This window comes from Oppia nitens, unplaced genomic scaffold (genome assembly GCF_028296485.1).
Source record: "Oppia nitens isolate AA-2021 unplaced genomic scaffold, nextdenovo-longstitch-racon4-pilon3 scaffold1_pilon_pilon_pilon, whole genome shotgun sequence".
Lineage (NCBI taxonomy): Eukaryota > Metazoa > Arthropoda > Arachnida > Sarcoptiformes > Oppiidae > Oppia > Oppia nitens.
Window position 1 is genome coordinate 4939239 of NW_026533199.1, and position 20762 is coordinate 4960000.

At 26.0% G+C, this 20762-nt stretch overlaps 4 protein-coding genes across 4 annotated transcripts; 3 read left to right on the forward strand and 1 right to left on the reverse strand.

Moving 5' to 3' along the window:
- Positions 1-459: 459 nt before the first annotated feature.
- LOC128966329 (transmembrane protein 62-like) lies at positions 460-3114 on the forward strand. The gene is given in 11 exon segments (XM_054313177.1): positions 460-686; positions 756-1005; positions 1060-1384; positions 1452-1635; positions 1637-1882; positions 1966-2076; positions 2138-2216; positions 2278-2403; positions 2469-2587; positions 2665-2814; positions 2884-3114. Coding segments are annotated over 11 exon segments (2040 nt in total). The 5' UTR covers positions 460-467.
- An 890-nt stretch (positions 3115-4004) lies between these two features.
- On the forward strand, positions 4005-7684 carry LOC128966330 (coiled-coil and C2 domain-containing protein 2A-like). The gene is made up of 10 exons (XM_054313178.1): positions 4005-4549; positions 4685-5350; positions 5413-5609; positions 5680-5803; positions 5872-6077; positions 6167-6336; positions 6417-6959; positions 7020-7142; positions 7206-7439; positions 7490-7684. Exons 1-10 carry the CDS (start codon positions 4005-4007, stop codon positions 7682-7684), a joined length of 3003 nt encoding a protein of 1000 aa, XP_054169153.1.
- Positions 7685-9555: 1871 nt separating this feature from the next.
- LOC128952999 (delta(3,5)-Delta(2,4)-dienoyl-CoA isomerase, mitochondrial-like) lies at positions 9556-12713 on the forward strand. Its single transcript, XM_054298484.1, has 3 exons — positions 9556-9713; positions 11569-12248; positions 12317-12713. Exons 1-3 carry the CDS (start codon positions 9683-9685, stop codon positions 12581-12583), a joined length of 978 nt encoding a protein of 325 aa, XP_054154459.1. The 5' UTR covers positions 9556-9682; the 3' UTR covers positions 12584-12713.
- A 5359-nt stretch (positions 12714-18072) lies between these two features.
- Positions 18073-19534, reverse strand: LOC128951976 (p21-activated protein kinase-interacting protein 1-like). The gene is made up of 4 exons (XM_054297291.1): positions 19302-19534; positions 18669-19229; positions 18383-18595; positions 18073-18321 (listed from the first exon to the last, which is right to left on the reverse strand). The coding sequence occupies exons 1-4, from the start codon at positions 19371-19373 to the stop codon at positions 18118-18120; spliced, it is 1050 nt and encodes a 349-aa protein (XP_054153266.1). The 5' UTR covers positions 19374-19534; the 3' UTR covers positions 18073-18117.
- Positions 19535-20762: the final 1228 nt, after the last annotated feature.

Consider the following 20762-nt stretch of genomic DNA (forward strand, 5'->3'; position numbering starts at 1 on the left):
AACAAAATTACTAAAATATTTGTATGAAAATACTTATATTTTTTCAAACAATAAATTTGATGAAAATATTAGCAAAATATTTAGTTTTCTGTTTAAAAAAAATGTTTTAATATTTAATAAATTTTTAATAAAATAAATTAATTTGTTTGACAAAAATATATTAAATGACTTCAATAGTAATGTAAAGCAAAATGTGATGACTTTTGACATAAATATTATGATTATAACAACACATCCGCTCTTTAGTGACAATCAATTGATTGAATATCTTTTATAACAACAAAACCATTGATTTTTTATTTTGTTTTTATTATTAGCTTTTATTTTATAATTTATTGATTTTTATTATTTGAATCTAATTATAATGAAATACTTTTTTGTTTCATTTATTTTTTGGTAAATTATTTGGTGTTTTATTATTAAAATCGATGACAAAATTGTTTTAATAATTTTAAAAAAATTGTTTTATGGATTGCAATAAAATATTAAAAATGTTGACAAAGTTAGCACTGTTTGTGATTTTATTGATATTTATTTTGTCGTCATTTACCGCTATTTTGTTGAATCGACTCAACACTGGCCGCGACTTTGATGTCGACCTCCGAGAGGTTCACTCAAAACTTGTGTCGGACAACGACCCGATCAGTTTGGATGACCAGTTGAAGCATACATTTTGGTTTCTTCAGGTAAATGATAAACAATTGTTTTATCAAAACATTTGTTCAAACAATTTGATTGTATTTAATGTCCAACAGATCACAGATCTTCACATTAGTCTTCACTTTGACTTTAATCGAGCGCCAGATTTGGAGCAATTTTGTACCGAATATATTGATATTATAAAGCCGTCGGTAGTTTTGGCCACCGGAGACCTGACTGACTCGCGGACTAAAGTGCCGATGGGTTCGGATGTCATCGAAAAAGAATGGATTACTTATTGGAATGCTTTGAATAAAACTAATGTCTTAAACAAAACCATTTGGTTAGACATCAGAGGAAATCATGGTTTGATTATTTGAATTATTTTTTATATAACTTTTTAATGATTTATATAATTAGATAACTTTAATGTCCACAACTGGAACAGTCATAACAATTATTTTAAGAAGTATTCAGTGATGGGATCACAGAATAAGAGTTCGTACAGATATAGTGTCAAACATGAGACAGAAATTTATAACTTTATTGCTGTCGACGCCTGTTTGAGTCCATCACCGAAAAGACCGTTCAATTTCATTGGTTTACTCAATGAAAAAGATATAAATCAAATAAAACAAATGAAAGTCCAGTCAKTGCAAGAAAAATCCAATTATACCGTTTGGTTCGGTCACTACCCGACCTCTTCCATAGCAATGCCAACTCCTGGACTTCGAGAGATTATTAAGTAAAACAAATCAATTATTATTTTTTAAAATAAAAATATAAACAAATTATATTACAAACTATTTTAGTGGACCTTATTTTTGCGGTCATTTTCATACTGTCGGCGGTTTAGTCAATCACATGTATTCAACTCAACCAACCGGTTATCTTGAAATAGAATTATCCGATTGGAGGGACAATAGAGGGATCCGATTGGCGGTTATAGATCACGGACTCTTCAATTTTATTGATTTCTCACTAAATCAATGGCCGGATTATATTGATTACAAATCCGAAAAATGCATTATATTTACAGCCAAACGAACCGTACTATAGAATGATTAACTCGACTCATATCCGGACTCTTGTATTCTCAAAGTCTAAACTAACTTCAGTTAAGTTTAGAATCGATGGAAACGATTGGATGGAAATGAAACACATTTCGGGACCACTTTTTGTTCACAAATGGCAACCAAATGAATACAAGTCTGGTCTCCATTCCATACAAGTTATGGCAATCGTTAGTCTTCTTTTTATTTCATTTTTTACTTTTTAATATGTTTTATAAAAACTATTAATATTTAATGAAATTTCAATTGAAAGGACACGGATTATAATGAAAGAACAGTTGGACACGAGTTTTCATTGGATGGATCTAAAGGTGAATTTACTTTTGGTGGACGACTTATGCTTAGAATTGGCAACAATTGGATCGTATGTATAGTTTGAATGAAAATTATTTTTATTTATAAATTTGATTTTTAATCATTTTTAGGGTTACTTTATATTTTGTTTTGCAATCGCCTCGAGTATTGTTCCATTAATTTTAATCAAATTTTTACCAAACAATAGCGGTATTTAATTAAAATATTTTATTATATATTATTATTAAACATTTATTTTGTTATTTAATAGTCAAACAACTGATAGAAAATTGTGAAACAAATACAATCAGAAGATTTGTTTTTAAATTATATTTATTAACAAATTTTAACAAAATATTGATTCCATTGATAATTATTCCACTTTATGCTACTTTCGGTTTGTTTTATTAATTGRATAATTAGTTAAAATTGAAAAATAATTATTTGTTGATATATTTGTAGGTCCATGGCTTGTGGGCTATCTATTAGATGATCACTTGGGAGTTGTTTTTGTTTGGGGTTTGTTTGTTGACTCATCATATTTACCGGGGGGTATCAATTATATGCTCGGAGCTATTTTTGTAAGATTTTTATTTAAACAAACATTTATTTTGTTAAATTAAAAATAATTATTATTTTTTTTATTTATTCAAAAAAGATACTTCTTTTCCAAATTCCTATAACAATATGTTTGTCACATATAATCTATAGTCGATATCAACAGTTAATGACATTAAACGGTTCCGGATTTGTCCAAATTTATTGCCATTTAAGACATTTGTTTTTTGTATTTTTCATTATATGTCACGTATGTATTAATATATAATTATCGGCAATTATTTGAAAATAATTAATTTTTATTTTCTTTAAATAACAGATTTTATTTTCAATAATTTATTACTTTGCTTACGGTTTAATGGCATACATATTAGGATTTCTCAACACTTGGTCTTACATTATATATATAATTTTATGGCATATGAGTACCCGTTTGACTACACAATCATTTCCGGAAGCAATTCGTCCGAAATATAGGAAATGCAAAGAATTTGATGATTTAAAGGATCAACAGATGATTCTTACGCGACCACCGATTAGGAGACAATAGATTAGATTATTATTATATTTTTAAAAGAATTTAATTTAATTTTTTTTACTAAATTATTGTTTATTCAGTTAATTGTTTTTTAATTTGTTTAGATTTTAAATTAGATTAATTTTATTTTTTATTTTATACGAAATTAGAAATGAATTTTATTTTTCAATAGTACCGTAATTATTATAATAAATTAAAAATTAATTTTTTAATTAAAATACTTTGTTAAACATTTTTTACCAAATTGTGTTGAAATCTATTGTAAAAATTTTTATTTGATTATTGACTTTAATTTTTACAAGTTTTTATGTCTATTTTATAGACTCTATCACATAAATAATTTAAATTTTGAAATTAAGAAGATTTTTTTTCTTATAATTTATTACTATTTAAATAATTTTTACCAATTTAAATAAATTATAATATATTTGAATATATTTTAAATACTGTAAGTTAATTACAACAAATATACAATTAGTTATTTTATCTGTGAATGGTATAGATTTTTATTCAACTTTAAAAATAAGTTTTTAAGAAATTGAAAAAGTATTAATAAATGAAATAATATTTTATATCGATATTATATTCTATAAAATAGACATGTATTTAGAGCACTATATAACTATAAATGCATACTATAGTATAGACTATACATTGTGTAGAATACAGTTATACAATATAATAAATTTTATATAAAATAGAGTAATGTTATTATATAATATATGTATTAATAAACTTTTTTTGTTATGATTTTCATGGGAGTAATGTTTCCAGGGAACCATTTCTAGTAGTTTTATATCTATTGTAAAATAATAATATTAAACTCATGCAATCAAACAATTAAATATTATAATTATTGATATATTATATCATATTTTGTACCCAACTTTATTAAAGTGGAAATGGATGTGACATTTAGTGAGGCCTATCGTACAAAACTTAGAAATCGCTTGAAAACGGCTAAACTTCGTGTCACTGAAAAATTTACTGCAAAAGAGGCACTCGAGACTCAAGACAACCAATTGAAAAAAGATATAGAGTTGAGGGCCAGTAGTCGAGACAATTGGAAACAATGTATTTTCGATGAATTCAATACACAATTATCCGAAACTGTTGTTTCCAGAGACGAATCATTTGAATTCTTCTTTGGAAACGATAACTTAGTTAAGTCTAAGAATAATGAGACGATAATTGATTCAAACAAAACTATTGAATCACCGAAAAGAGATGCCGAACAAGTGATTCAAATTGAAGACAATCCCGACAATCGGGATTCCCGACTATTAATTACTGATGTATTAAACTCTACAAATAATTGGAATTTTGTGGAAAAATGCAAAACTGAAGTTAAATCACGAAAAGAGCGCATAAGAGATGAAAATCAATATTTATTTATACCATCGGATAAATGTTTAGAGATTAGTGACGAATCATCAGTAAATCAAGAGTTAAAATCATTGAACAAAATTAATTCAAATCTTACGGCAAAAAATGTTAATAAACTTAAAAATAGATTAATTTCTGAAGAATTATGCGATAAATTTTTAGACACAAATAATTGTTTTATTGATAATAATGACAGAATCGATATCAAAAATTATGTCTATTATAGTCCGCAATCAGACGCCGATCTAAAATTAGTTTCTTCCGCAAAACCAACTGAAATGTCATTTAAAGATATACTGAAAAATTTGTTTAAAGGCGACAATACTAATGAACTTATTAATGATTCAACAAATGCAACAAAAAACAAAAATGAAAGAAAATTGTTGACTAATTTACAATCACTTAATGTCACAGAATTAAACCGATTAATACAACAATTAAGAATCAATGAAACAGAAAATCAACATTTAATTAGTGTAATTGAAAATTATAGACAAACCATCGATGGTTCAAATAAATCACTTAATAAAGAGTTGGCAAAAGAACTTGTGTTTGCCAGTGATGAAGATATTGATAATGACACTCGACTTAAGTTACTTACAATGCGATGGCAAGGAGTACCACAATTCAAGAATTACCGCTTTGTTCCGCTCAATGCCAAAGAGATACCAAAAGAATTGTTTGAAGAAAACACAACAATAACTCCTTTGAGTACAAGTAAACACTTTGAAGACCGAAGAAAAAATGCAATTGAATTGCTTACTAAAGTAAGTCAACAATTGGTCAAACAATCGAGCGGAACAATTGATAGGCCGCGAACTCTTGAGGATATGGTTATTGAAGAGGATATGCCAGGAATCAGGTTTACTGTTTGATTTTAATTGTTATTTATTGGACTAAACTAATAGATTACAATTAAATCAGTGCCATTGGATTTAAGATTATACCGGCAGCTCATCAACGAAGACCATTAAATCCTCAGCGAAAGGAAAGAAAAAAATTAGCTTTTAATGTGATTGAAAGCTCAGACATTAAGATTGTCATCACTATAATGCATGGACTCAATGTCCCGGTCAGGAAAAAAGAGTCAAATAATAGTGAATTTATTACTCCTGATATTGGTTAGGCATAACAATAACATTATAACCGTATTATAACATTATTATTAAAATAATATTTTATTTTTATTAGATTTTAGCTATGAATCTAAAGTGTGTCCATTTGTTGAGGCCGTCTTCCAGCGTGAGAGCGCCCGAACTAATACAGCCGACGGCACTAAACCCACTTGGAATGAGACACTATGTCTTAAGTTTAAGTATTTTATTATTTTAGCAAAATATCAATTGGTATTATAATTGTTGACATATTCTAACATTTATACAGAGCTCCAGAAGATGAATGTTTGCCATCAAATTTAGCTAAAATCAATGATTGTATTTATTTTAACCTTTTTGATGAAGTGCTTCTCGATTCAGATGAAAGTATTACCAGCGATGGCCAACAAGTAATACATAAGAGAAAAGAGCGCCGATGGTTAGGATCACTTAAGATACCATTTTCAACACTTTATCTTAATTCAAAAATTGAAGGTAAAATATATCATTTAATTAGAATTATTAAATTTTAATTAAATTGTTAAACATTTATAAAATGATTTTTTTTTAATTTCTATATTTAGGTACTTTCAGTTTAAGTACTCCTTTGTTATTATTGGGTTATGAATACGATGCTAAAGGTTGGCTATTAGGCTCCGATACCATCAATAAAGACTCCTCCAAACAAACTTATTTAACTTTATTTCTGACAATTGATCCTTCATTGCAATTACCCGAACCAATGATTATTAAAGTATGTATTTTCAGTAATTTCTACCAATTATTGTTTATATATTATACTATTATATAATATATTATTTATTTAAACAAAAGTGCGATACTTTGGAGAGTGAATCACTTAATATATATGCAAAGAAATACAAGTCTAGACTCAATCTTGAGTTTCCCAACAGAAATATTAAGACATTAGCAGTTAATATGAACGCACAAACAGTTTTGGTTACTCGATATTTGCGACCATTAAAACCGCCCGAAGAGTTTCTGACCAATTTTAATGTAACCAATGATATAATGCAACGTTTAGCCAGATATRTGTCACTAATCCCTAAAGTACCGGATAGTATAGCTATGCCCGGTGTATGTGACATATGGTGTACTTGCGATCAGTTCTTAGATATGCTGATTGGCGATGAAGAGGAACACGCGATACTTTTGTGCAATTATTTCTTATATTTGGAGAAAAGAGCCGCCATTTTGCTCGGCAATGGTATACCCGAAGGTTTGACTGCTTATGTGATTGTCTTCGAGTACGGTCGCGATCCCTATGTTTTTAATGCATCGACTGGTGAACAGTTCAGTGTTAGAGACAGTTATATACCTCTCAATTCTGTCGGATGTATTATAACACCTGAAAATGTAAGCAACGATTTTCATTATAATATTTTCAACTGAAAATAATATTCATAATTATATTAGATTTACGCCAACATTTCAAAGTCAGATCATCCAAATCGACTTAATTACGATATAAATAAAAGTTCCGATTGGAGACCATTTTTTGGCAAACAATATGTCAGTCCACCTATTGTTAGCATTCAGGTATAAACTTTTGGATTTATTTATATTACCGATAATATTACTAACATTTTCACACATTTTAAGCCCGAAGTTTTGAATTATACGGCCAGTGATTTTGACAGTGCTTTACAACTTCAAGAGAAACTGGAAAAGCATTTAAGGGAATGGTTTATGAAATGGAGAAAAAGGAAAACAACTTTCTTTAATAGACATATCATTCAGTCAATCAAAAAGATGTTACCACGACTCGAGAGTGTCGGCAAAGTTAATATCAATCATCTAATACAACAACTTCACGATGTCTTCGTCTTGCATGAGGTTTGTCTAATATATAGTAGAAAACACTACAAACTTATTATTATATATAGATGACTGGTTTTCCCTTAAATATGCCGTTCACTGACTTTAATTCCATAACTGAAGCCGTGTTCGCCACTGGAGTTCATTTGGCTGAAGACAAGAGCGTCGAGTTTGCGCTCACAGTCTATGTTCATCCCTATCCGTCCAATGTATTCTCGGTTTGGGTATATGTGGCCGCACTTACCAGACATTCAGAGCCTTAAATTTTATTAATTTATCGATTTGTATAATCTGTTTTATATTACTATTTTCAAAATACATATTTATTGATATTATCAGATATATATCATAATATACTATTATATATAGATATTTTATAAACTTTTAATATTAATAATTATTGCAAATGTAATCGACATTATTATCATTGTCTGCATTGCTCCACATATTGTCATTAATTAATAAAAATGTAAAATAATATCAATATTTAATTTATATACAAAGAAATAGCTTATTATTAAATTATTATTATTTATTTCTTATTGTTATTTATGATAACGTTAGTAAAAGTTCAAATAATAATTTTTATTTAATCTATAATTTAATATAATAGTTTTGTATGTATGTCTGTCTGTATGACACCTTTCCTCAACAACCATATTTTAATTCAAATCTAAAAATGTATTGTTATATTCTCAATTTTTATTTAAAGCAATGTTATTTCTATGGGAAATTTTAAATGTTTAATGAGCTCAGGTAGGTTTTAGGGACAGGTAGGCAGGTGCTCTGGAATTACATTTTGCTATATTGTATGACTTACAGGGCACCGGGAGGTTAACTACCTGTGCTAACTTTTTGTAAAATTTTCTCAAATACAAAAATTTTCAATTTGTATTAAAATTTTCAATTTTTATTTAAAGTAATGTTATTTTTATGGGAAATTATAAATGTTTATTGAGCTCAGGTAGGTTTTAGGGATAGGTAGGCAGGTGCTGTGCAATTACATTTTGATATATTTTATGACTCACAGGGCACAGGGAGGTTTGCTACCTATGCTAACTTTTTGTAAAATTTTTTCAAATGCAAAAATTTTTCTCAACAATGATAAAATTTTCAATTTTTATTAAAATTATTTAAATATATTTAAAAATCTAAAATTTCTAAAAAAAGAGTTTAGACGAATTAATGTGTATTGGTACAGTATTTTGTTACATTAGGTTAAGTATTATGATGTATAAAAAAAATTAGGCAGCCATTCAAATTACTAATGATGAATATTTTTAAATTAGTAAAAGAATTGCACATCTATACATGTTGCGCGGGACAAACTAGTAATTAATTAAAATAATAGACTTTATTAATTGTTGCAAAATTTGTAGAATATTTGGCATTTAATATACAATTAATCAACTATTTTTCAAATTATTTTATTGTAATTAAAGTGTTTATTAGAAATCTTGTTTATGAAATACCATATCATATGATATAATATACAGGTATTTCATAATTTGTTATTTACTATTAAAGAGGAGACTGTTTGTCGTGAATTCCCATTTGATTTTGTTATTCAATGTGGACTTTGATTCACTATATAATGATTTAAGAGAAAAGTTTACTATAATTTCCTGATATACGSTATATTAGACTTTTGATTACACATTATGAATGATATTACTATTGAATTTTAATATATAATAGACATTTATACAGTAAATTCTGCTTCAATTTAAATATTATACATTAAAAAATTAAGTATTTTCTAACATTTAAGTCTTGAAAATTCAATGCTAATTGAAAAATGCTAACTAAAGAGGTACTAAAAGTTTTAAACCAACACAAAACTAACCATTTTTTAAATAATAAACAGATAAGCAATCAATGAAACACTACTAGACCTTGCTTTACATGAATCATAACATATGTATTGTAGATCCAGTGCTAACTTGTTTTTATAATTTACTCTTATATACTGTAGAGTACATGTACTGAATATATAATTTATTTGATGTAAAAAACTTTGTTTAATTGCAAAACCTGAACACATTTGTCGTTAGTATCGCTTTGTTTGTTTGTATATTAGCCAGTCCTCCCTTTMCTCCCATTTTATGGTTTAGAGTATAAAAGTAATCACAAAACTGTCATTTAATTAATAAATTATAGATATTTCAAAACTAAGTAAAATATATTGACWACAAATGATTTGATAATTATTTGAGAATAATTAAAGTAATAATATTTAATCGATCGCTTAATTCAATACAATGTCCGCTTCAAAACTTTTCAAAACAATTGGTATGTATTTAATATGTATTTAATGTCATTTTTTAGCGTTTAATATGAAATACAWTTAATATTAAAATATTATTTTACAGTAGTATATAAAGTACAGTATATTCTGTATTAATGATAATTGATATTTTATTCTTAAAGTAATATTATTTATAATCTACTTTAATTTAATTAAAAAAATTATATCACTTTTTGATAATTTGTCAATAAATTATAATGTTTTTGGGATAAAAAAGTTTGAGTAAATTATACAACATATACAGTACTTTTACAATAAAATGATTAATGTTTTTAGTTTCTTTACCACATAAATGTAATGACAATTTTATAAGAAACTAAACACTTGCTTATGTATACATAAAATCAAAATCAACTGAATTTAAGTATACATAAGTTATATCAAATGTTTAAAAGATTGTATAAAAGTTGTCATTCAATGTCCATAAAAACAAATGTTTTTTTCAACACATGTTATTCACATGTATTATGAAACAATTTTTTTTATAGACTGATTTTAAAATTACTGATATAATGCATTATTGTGTTAAATCATTAAATATAAGCACAAAATCATTTACAAACACAAAAAAATAATACAATTTATTATACGATTTCATACTATATATTATATGAAACAATAGTATAWTAAATTGTATTCATTTTTTGTGTTTGAAATGATTTTGTGCTTATATTAAAATATTCAATCATTCATTTGAGTACATTTTTAACACTCACTGTACACACAATTTAATATTACGTTAAAATTATTAAATAAACTCAAATATACTCAATAATTGACAATTATTGTTAAAATGTACTCAAATATACTTTAAAAACTTGAAAACTTGATTTTTTTACATTTAATATCCAATTTTCCTGTTATATAATTTAATGATTTCTACAAAATTTAATGAAAATTATAAATATTTATTATTAATAAGATAATTCTAATAATTTTTAAATTATTTATTAAAATCATATGATATGATTGATTTAATATTAACTATAGTAAACAATTAGATATTAAAATCAATACTCAGATCTAAAGTACATTTATCACAGAATATCAATCAAAAGTTTTGGCACTAAATTGTCAATTATCTAAAAATATTAAATTTGATATAATTTCCTATATTTTAAATAAAGTATATTATTATACGATATCATGAATTATATGATCATTTTGAAGGACGGGTTGTGTTGTTATCGAGTGTTTTCCAAACCTTGAATTTGAAGGCTATTTTGAAAAGCATGTGAATCGGTATTATTTAAAAATTTAACAAAACAATTACACTATTATTCAATACTTGTTTATTACAARACATTTAAAAAGTTTTGATTTATTAAACAATAGTCAGCAAAAAAATGTTTTGCAATTAATTAATTAATTTTGTTTACTATAAAACTCATTGTACTGTATGTATGATTTGCTCGTTGAACTCAATCGAGTAGTTTATCACAAAATTCTCTATATTTTGTCATTATTTATGATAGCATTAAATATTATATTGATTTCGTTCAAAGTTCATAAACATATAGTGTTTAACTAAATTTTTGTAAATAAGATAAAAATTTTAGTTAAGTTAATGACTAGGAATTACTTTTTATAATTAGTTTTATTATACAAACTAAATTTATATTATATTATACAATATTAAACTTATATATATATATATGTAACTTATAAGTTATATATAAAATWAATTACAAATTATTATATATATAGATTGTTAAAACAAAATATTATTTACTTAAACAATGAATTTGTATACTATTTGTCATGACTTTTAWCTTACAWTATATTAGTAGTAATTTAATATAATTTGTAATAAAATAAATATYTATTTTTAAATTTAAGGCCAAATATGTCTTCAGGACAATAGTTTGAAACAGAAGACAGTTTTCAATGTCATGAATCAATTCGCACGCAATTACTCTGCGGCCGCGTATACGACCCGTTACGCTGAATACGAGACATTGCAAGTATCGGCTCCTTATGACCACGTATTGCACGTACAGTTGAATCGACCCGAAAAACGTAATGCTATGAATCGGGATGTCTTTCGTGAAATTCTTTCGTGTTTTAATGAGATCAATGACGACAAACAAAGTAGAGCTGTAGTCATATCTGGAGCCGGAAAGTCATTTTCTGCTGGTCTCGACTTTACCGATWTGTTRGATATGATTGGTCACGTGTCTAACGGTGGTCCCGATGCCAGTGATGTCGCGGCCAAAGCCAAGTTTCTTAGGAATGCGATAATTCTTTTGCAAAAYTCATTCAATAGTATTGTCAAGTGCTCGAAACCAGTCATAGCGGCCATTCACGGTCCGTGTATCGGTGCCGGAGTAGATCTCATTAGTGCTACAGATATCAGGTATTGTTCACAAGACGCCATATTTTCTATTAGAGAAGTTGGTATCGGAATGGCTGCAGATTTAGGAAGTCTTCAACGGTTACCAAAAATTGTGGGAAACGATAGTGTTATTCGGGAAATGGCGTTCACAGCCAAAAATATTAACGCAAATGAGGCTAAAGAGGTAATGACTATATTTCTGTGATATTTTTAATAATTTAAAGTAATAAATAATAATTTTTAATAAAACAGATGGGTTTAGTCGGTTCAATATTTGCTGATCACGAGACATCACTTCAGTCGGCTTTAGAATTGGCCAAAACAATAGCCACTCGGAGCCCAGTGGCCGTACAGGGGACTAAAATTGCACTYAACTATTCACGCAATCACTCGGACAGGGATGGACTGGAGTTCATGGCTAACTGGAACATGTGTATGTTGCAGAGCAATGATCTCATCACCGCTTCCACCGCCACAGCCACCAGATCTGAGACGCCGCCTGTCTTTAATGACTTATAAATTTATTCGCAATTTGTATTATATATATATATTATTCAATTAATATAATCATTAAAAACCATTCAATTGTATTTATTATAATTAAAAATTATATAATCTTTCTTAATAAACAATAAAGATTTTTATTACCATAAAATATTTTGAAAATTAGTAACTGTATATAAAATATATTGGGTTAAATTTACAAATCAAAAATATTTACAAGTGTTTAATTGAATGATAAATTATTTTATGAAATATACTTTAATAAAAAATTATATACATTTAGTTGCTTTTGTTGGTTGCTATTGTCACCAAATTGTTTGTTTGTTACTAAAACAAACTTTAAAATAGCACTCCATCTAAATAATGATTACAATATTTTATTATTGATCATTATCTGACATATCTATGTGTTTGAGTAATCATTTATATTTTTTATATTTATTTAATTGAATTTAATAATTGAAATGTAATTTATATTGTGTAACAATGACTGAATCAAATCATCCCAAACTTAGTTCAATCGATGTATTGGATAAAAGGTTTGATATTATATTTTATTATATAAATTCTATGATAACTTAATAATGAAGTAATAGTATTGTTATTCTGTATGAATTACAGTATATTTAGTAAAATTGTACTTAAAAATGGATGAATTATATACTTAAAGATATATACTATACCTATAGTTTAAATTTATTTTTACAGAATTGATTCATTGATTAATGAATTGTCGGACTTTTTAGATACAAAATCAAAGTCTATTATAGGAAAAGATGACGAAACTAATCATAAGTCAAACAGTAATAAAACAATTCAAGAAACAGATATTAATTGTTTTCAAAGTACAGTCGAAACAATTGCAGAACTGTTGGATCGGGACATCTGTGACCTAAATTTTGAATCTTTATTTCCACTTTTATTACACTTAAAAAAATTTATTAAAATGATTTCACTGACCAATTGTGACATCAATGATAAGACAGGATTAACTTTGACACTCACACACTCTAACGTTAGTCTTAACTCTATTTGGAAAACTAGTTGTTATAAAATTGAAAAASTGATTACCGATTCAATGATGAGAAGAGATTATTTTGAAAACGATTTGGATTTTGAAAGAGTTTGTAATCAAATAAACTTTTTGTATGAATTGAATGATAATAAATATGATACTAAAGAATCGTTTGACGACGGATTGCAAATTTGGAGATTTTATGATAGCATCAGATTATGTAAACTAAAGTCTCAAATGAATGAATGCAACGGTCGGTCATTGAAATGGTTTGTCAAACGAATCCATGTTATGATTACTTGTGATCTTAAACTTTATAAAAATGGTTACTTTGGTGTCTATACTATACTCTATAATGAAGTGGTTTTACCGTATTTACAAAACGTCAAAATAAAATTGATTAATGAATTGTCTTCACTTAATACACATAATATCAAAGGCTTGATTGCTATAATCAAATGTATTCTTGATTTTGATATTAAATTACAAGAAGTCAAACAAGAGTTTTCATCACAGATGGAGAGTCCAGATATTGACGACCCGTTTAATTGGAAAACAATCATTGAAACCAATATTAGTGTTCATTTGTTTCATAAAACTATTTACCAGACATTTAGTAGTGATTTAAAAAGTTTTAATTGTTTTAATAACAACTCATTTGATGAATGTTATAAATATACAGATAATAATAATGTTTTTATCTGTGTTTCGCAAGTATTGTCAAACTTTGATGATTATGAATATTTGTGTTTATTGGAGTCATTTAAAACTTTTTTATCATATGCTGTCTCAGTTAATATCATTGACTTTTTTGTTCATCATTTAAATAATGTTAAATTTGAGACAATTATGCAAAGTTATACTTTATTAAATACAATACATTATATATGTAGTAAATTAAAGAAAATTAATGTTAGTGTTGACAAGTTTTCCGAGTTATCAGTTAAAGTAACTAATAAATTGATGGCAAAACATGTATCAGTTCTCATGTATTCAAACAATGTTCACTATTGGGCCCTATATTTGCAGAGATTATGGTTTGAATGTAAATATAAGTTAACTTATTATGAGAAACGAAACCAAATCTTTGATTATGTTATGAGTGAATCCATTCATCACTTGTCGGCCACACAACTGGAAAACTATGAAATATATTTTCTATTAAATACTATCATTGATTTCCTCTTTAAGATTTCAATCTCACAAAAAGATTTACTTTTTAATAATCAAAATAATATTCATAACTCATGTTTTATATTATTCATCAAATTGGTGCTCAAAACAACTGACAATAAAAATTTTATCGACGATTTGAAAACTAATCATAATTTGCCTGAAAATAGCGATAATTTGACAAATGATCACTGGATTCAATATATTAGACCTGAACTCATGGAAAACTCGTTTTGGTTGAACACAAAACTATGTCTCGACAAAGACATCGATGACATTGACTCCAAGTTAATTGTCAGAGCATTTGTATCTAAAAATTGTGRTTTTGCTTTACATGTATTGTTAGATATGAATGATAATCATAATAGGGATCTATTAGTGACAAATGCAAAGAATATATTTGAATTGATTCTCTTACAGAGATTCAGACCTAACCTATTATCTACTGTTTTGCTCAAACTTATTGAAAAGTATTAAAATTTATACATAAGTTTTATACACTAAGTATTTTAGTTTTAATTTTTTTCTAATTTTTATTGTTATTTGAATAAAATTAGAGATAATGGTTGGCCAGAGTTCGATAAATCAACCATTAAGTGTGTTGAYCAACGTATTTGGTGGTATAAAGCCATTGAAACAATAGTCACACCAATTGTCGATCAATTTCTTGTAAATAATTTAAAGTCATTTATTATTAAATTTATTGTCACATCTGAAGTGATTCCAGAGATCGAAGAAATTTACAAAACAAATAATTTAATATATGAGGGTATGATTTATTTTAAATATAATAATTACATAAAAATTCTTTAATTTTAATTTTTATTAGACTCTGATATTTTAGTCGACGAAATCTTAAGAGTATTGTATATAACTATCAGTGATTTAATCCAAGCACTGCCCATAACTTTGGTCACATCTCTTGAATCACTGAACCAATCAGTTCCTAAAAATGTTAAGCCATTAGTCTCATCGCTTACATTAAATGTGAACATTATTTTTTTTAAATATTATTTATTTAATTATGAAACTAATTTGAAAAATTCATTTTTTAATAGTTTTTAATATCATTGACAACAAAACGATTACATGAATTACAATATCTGAGCACTGATTTGAAACAATCAAAAATAATTTTCGAGTTTTGCTGCAAAATTGAGTCCCGGTTTATGGATAATATTGATAGTGAAAAACATTTTATGAAATTTAAATCAGATCTCAATGCAAGGATACCAAAGAAGATTAGTTCTTTAAATAATGAAGACTTAGAGTTTGATATTATTAGTTCACTCATGAGTGCAGATAATGATAAATTCAAACCAATTATTGCAAGAATGCATTCACTACTTAAAGATTACAAACAAATCATTAATAAAAACATTGACAGAAATTTTGACAACAATTCTGTTAATAGATTTTATATAAACGTATTGAAAGAAAATAATGTTTGCATTCATTTTGATAGACTGTTCTCTAAAGAAATTGATTATAAATATATATTAGATTTAATAGACTGGAAATCTTTGGAAAATCAAATTAAGCTTAAGTTTGATTACAAAAGTCGATTAGTTCTCATTGAGAAATACCAATAAAATTTGAAATCATTTTTTAGTTTTTTTAGTTCATGTTTACCGGTGTTTATGACCTCAACTATAGTTGCAGACCTGATGTCTCATTTTTATCACTTAATTTATAAATTATTTGTTTTTGAAGACCGTGTTTCTATAGTTGTCAGACAATTAAATTGATTGTTTAACTAAGTATTTATTATTAAATTGTTGCTAAAGAGTATGTACAGTATAATACATTAGTCTATAGTATTATCAATTATTGATAATATTCACATTACTGTTAAAATGCATTGATGTCATACAAATTGTCTGATACAACTCAATGACAAATATAGTAAGTTTGGAAAATACTTACAATATTTTATAATATATTTTATTATCATTTATTAAATATTATATTTAAAATATATTTCTGTTTTAAACTATAATTTGATCTAACTTGAACTTAATTATAATTTATGCTATACTATTGTAATTATATATAACTATATATTGACAGTAATTGCTATTATATAAAATTTATAATCAATGAGAAATAAATTTAGAATATAATTTCTATAATGTTAATTAAATATAAAATATAAATATTATATAAAAAATAAAAATTAGTATATTTGAATGTCTGTATGAATTATTGCAATAATTAAATTAAAAATATTGTTTAAAAATTTTGATATATAAAAGTCATATTTATTTAAGTTTTAAATTAGTATAATAATGTATGATTGTACACATCATATTGTATACATATTTAATAGTACAAACCTAATGTGTAATGTAGATTAATTATAATAAATGTACACTTTATATAACAATCAATTGATACAATTATTACTTATTAATATTAATTAACATTTATTGATTGTAGAAAATGTAAAATTTTTGTAGATATTCTGATATTTTGTTTTTTCTAATTAATCGTTTATCTGTAATCAGGTCCAGTGATTTTGTGAACAATATAAGTTTGACCGGTTATGATATGGTATTTTCTTAGCATTTCTTGGTAAATGRCACTTCTTGTGTCTTCAAGAGAGATCTAAATGTCAGAGACAACGGATCAATTGAATACATCGATCAGTTCTTTTAAATACTAAATAAAATTATAAATATAGAAAGTCGATGACCTAAAGATGTTTTGTAATTACTTGATTCGACCGCAAAAATGTAAACTTCGGAGACAAATATATTTTCTATTAAAACCAAAAATAATTACATTTCTGATAATCTTAAGTCTTGAGTTACGGTCGATACCAATGAGTACTACGAAAACATTTAGTTTAMGAATACAAGAATTAGCTCGAGTTTTAAGAAGACGAAGAATAAGATCTTTCTTTTATTTATATATCTTTTAATTTTGTTTTCTKATAATCGTTTGATTTTTTATTGTATTTTAAACAAGAATTTTAATGTACATATAATCAAATAAAATATAAACMAATATTTTATATTTATTATCAATATTTTTAAGTTTTTCTCACATATCGTAATAATTTTATAGTAAGTTTGTTTTATAAACTATTAAATTACAAATATTAAATAAAACTATTAAACCAATTCAAACATTATTATTTTAAATTACGATACAAAGTTGGGGTAATAGTTTTAATCGTTATTAAAAAAATTGTAAATAACATTTAAACTTTAAATATTACGGAAATTAAAACAATATATATATATATATATTGTTTCTATATTATACTGTATACAGTATTTATTTAATTTGATTATAAAGTTTATAATTGGTGTCAAATATTATTGCAATAAATTGCAAATCATTATCTCTAATATACTTATGTCTCGACCTTTTTATTAGAGACCTTATCTTTGGATTTATTTTTCCTTTTTTTGGTGACATTTATGTTCTCTGATGTCTCACTTGTTTGGCTGACATTTTCGTCGCTTATTTTATCGACATCACTGACAACTCGTACTGAAAGACATGTGGGACGACATGTCGTGTCCACCGATGCAATCATTTTTGGTACCAATTTTAGCTAATAAAATACAATTKGTTTAAAAACTCAAATCAAACTTAAATTTAAAAAATAACAATACATTTGATAAATCCAATTCCCAGATCTTAATATAGCTGTCACTGGAGACCGATGTCATCCAAACTCTATTCTCTTTAATGTCTGGATGTTCTGTAGTCTTAACCAAACATTTTAATCGATTATTATGAGCGGTAAATGTATTGATAATACATTTGTTCTTCAAGTCATATATTTGTATATCACTGGATTCATTGCCGATAGCCATCACATCATTCTTTAACATTAAAATAAAATTAAGGATACTTTTAAAATCATAATCTGTTAATCGGATTAAACATTTGACTTACGTTTAAATATAAAATACAATGAATTCTTTTGCTGAAATCAATAGTATTGACGACACCACCGGTAGATATGTCGTAGATATCAATCCTATTGTTGATGACAACAGCAAAATGTGTACAACCGGGTGACCACTGGACGATGTGTGCGATCGCCTTAATATTGGTTACATAAGCGCACCGACCTTTTATCAGATTCCATGTCCTCAAAGTCTTGTCCTTCGAAACTGAAAGCATCAACTTTCCCGACGGATGAATACTAATTGAAGTGATGGCATCTTTATGTCCGCGTAATGTCTTCTCGCAAACCCAACTCCTTGTTTCCCAAACACATACCGTTCCATCTTCTGAAGCGCTAAACAGATGACTCGTCTTATAGAACTCGAGATCAGTAATAGTTCCCGAGTGTTGATTAAGTGTTCCGCTATCACTGCGACGATACATATTGAAGATGTGTATCACTTCATCGGTACTGCCGCTGACCATAAATTTCGGTGACGTTGACAAACATCGGACACTTCCGCAATGAGCTCTGTCAGCAAAACTCTGTTCCAAAGCATATGAACCCTATATTTAACAAACAAGACATCAAATAATAAGTCTTCATATTTGTTGTCATAATAAGTGATCAAAACATACGTCAATGCATTTCAATTGATATCCAATAAGAAACTCTTCATAAGTGCCAACAATTATCTCCATTGTTGTCATTGTAATGGTTGTCAGTAACAGACAATTTATAATTTAGTGACACTTAAACTGTTTTCATAAATTGGATCAATTGGTTGATGTCTTCAACGCAAAGTCTGTGTATTTACAACTTAATGGTTAACACGTGTTGTCATTCAATGTCAACACAGATATGAGTGTATCATAAATGATGTGATGTTTCACTTGAAGTCAGTTTTTTTATTTAATCGGTTTTTATTAAACAATTTTTAATCAATTTTGATGACCTCTGACCTGTGGTCATCACATTAATATAAAATTGTAAAATGTACATGATCATTTTATAAGTTACTTAACATTTATTTAACATTAAAACACTACTACAAACTATACAACATTTATTTAACAGTTGTTTCAGAAAATAAAAACTTTCACCGATTTTGATAAAACGTTTAAACTGTTGTCAAACTTTAATTTAATAACAAATGAATTATATTTTATTAAATAATATAATAATTTTATGTTCAGTTGAAGGGTATTGTTTAGTATAGGGTTATTCATATAATTGAATTGTTATACTGTATTAAACAGGTATTAAATTGTAAAATCAATAAAAACTAACAAACAAACAAAAATAATATTTTATACAGTAATTTACATTTATTAATTAAGTTAAAAGCAATTAAAAAATAATTTTTTAAATCTTATTATATAAATTGTCGATATATTTATAAAAATGTTTAATACAGACAGAGATTTTAGAAATATAAAAATTTTATTCAATTTTTAAAATTTTCAACAATTAACAAAATAATGTCCCCATTATCTACATGTATAACAGTATATTTAATACAACTATATTCAAATACTTTATATACTTTTCAAGATTTGACATATCATAAAATTTAAATAAAACTCAATAAATCTCAACTTTAAATATTAAAAAATAAATGTCATAATGTTAAGTTTTAGTAACCGTAAAATTAACAATGTACATTATTATTATTATTATTACAATTGCTATTGTTTAATGATTCAATTTAATTATACAACACATTATTACAATCACTTCATTGATATCATAGGCATTAGAGTATTATTAAGGTTTTAAATATTGTGGGAAAAGCTCTACAGATCAATATAATGTATTATAATTTTATTAATAGTTTGTGTAATTTGTATGTTTGATGTAATTATATTTTTGATGTTTACATATTTATTTATAAAAATATTTACTACTCTAATATATTTTTTTAAAAATGGTAATAATTTATATCATATAATGCTGAACTTAAGCACTATTAGCATCTTAAGTAATTAATCCAATGTTGTATAACGTTATTGGCATGTATGGTKTAAATAATATTTTATATATTTAAATAATTATCAATAATTAATTAATTTMTCATMATTTTTKATTTTAAACAATCA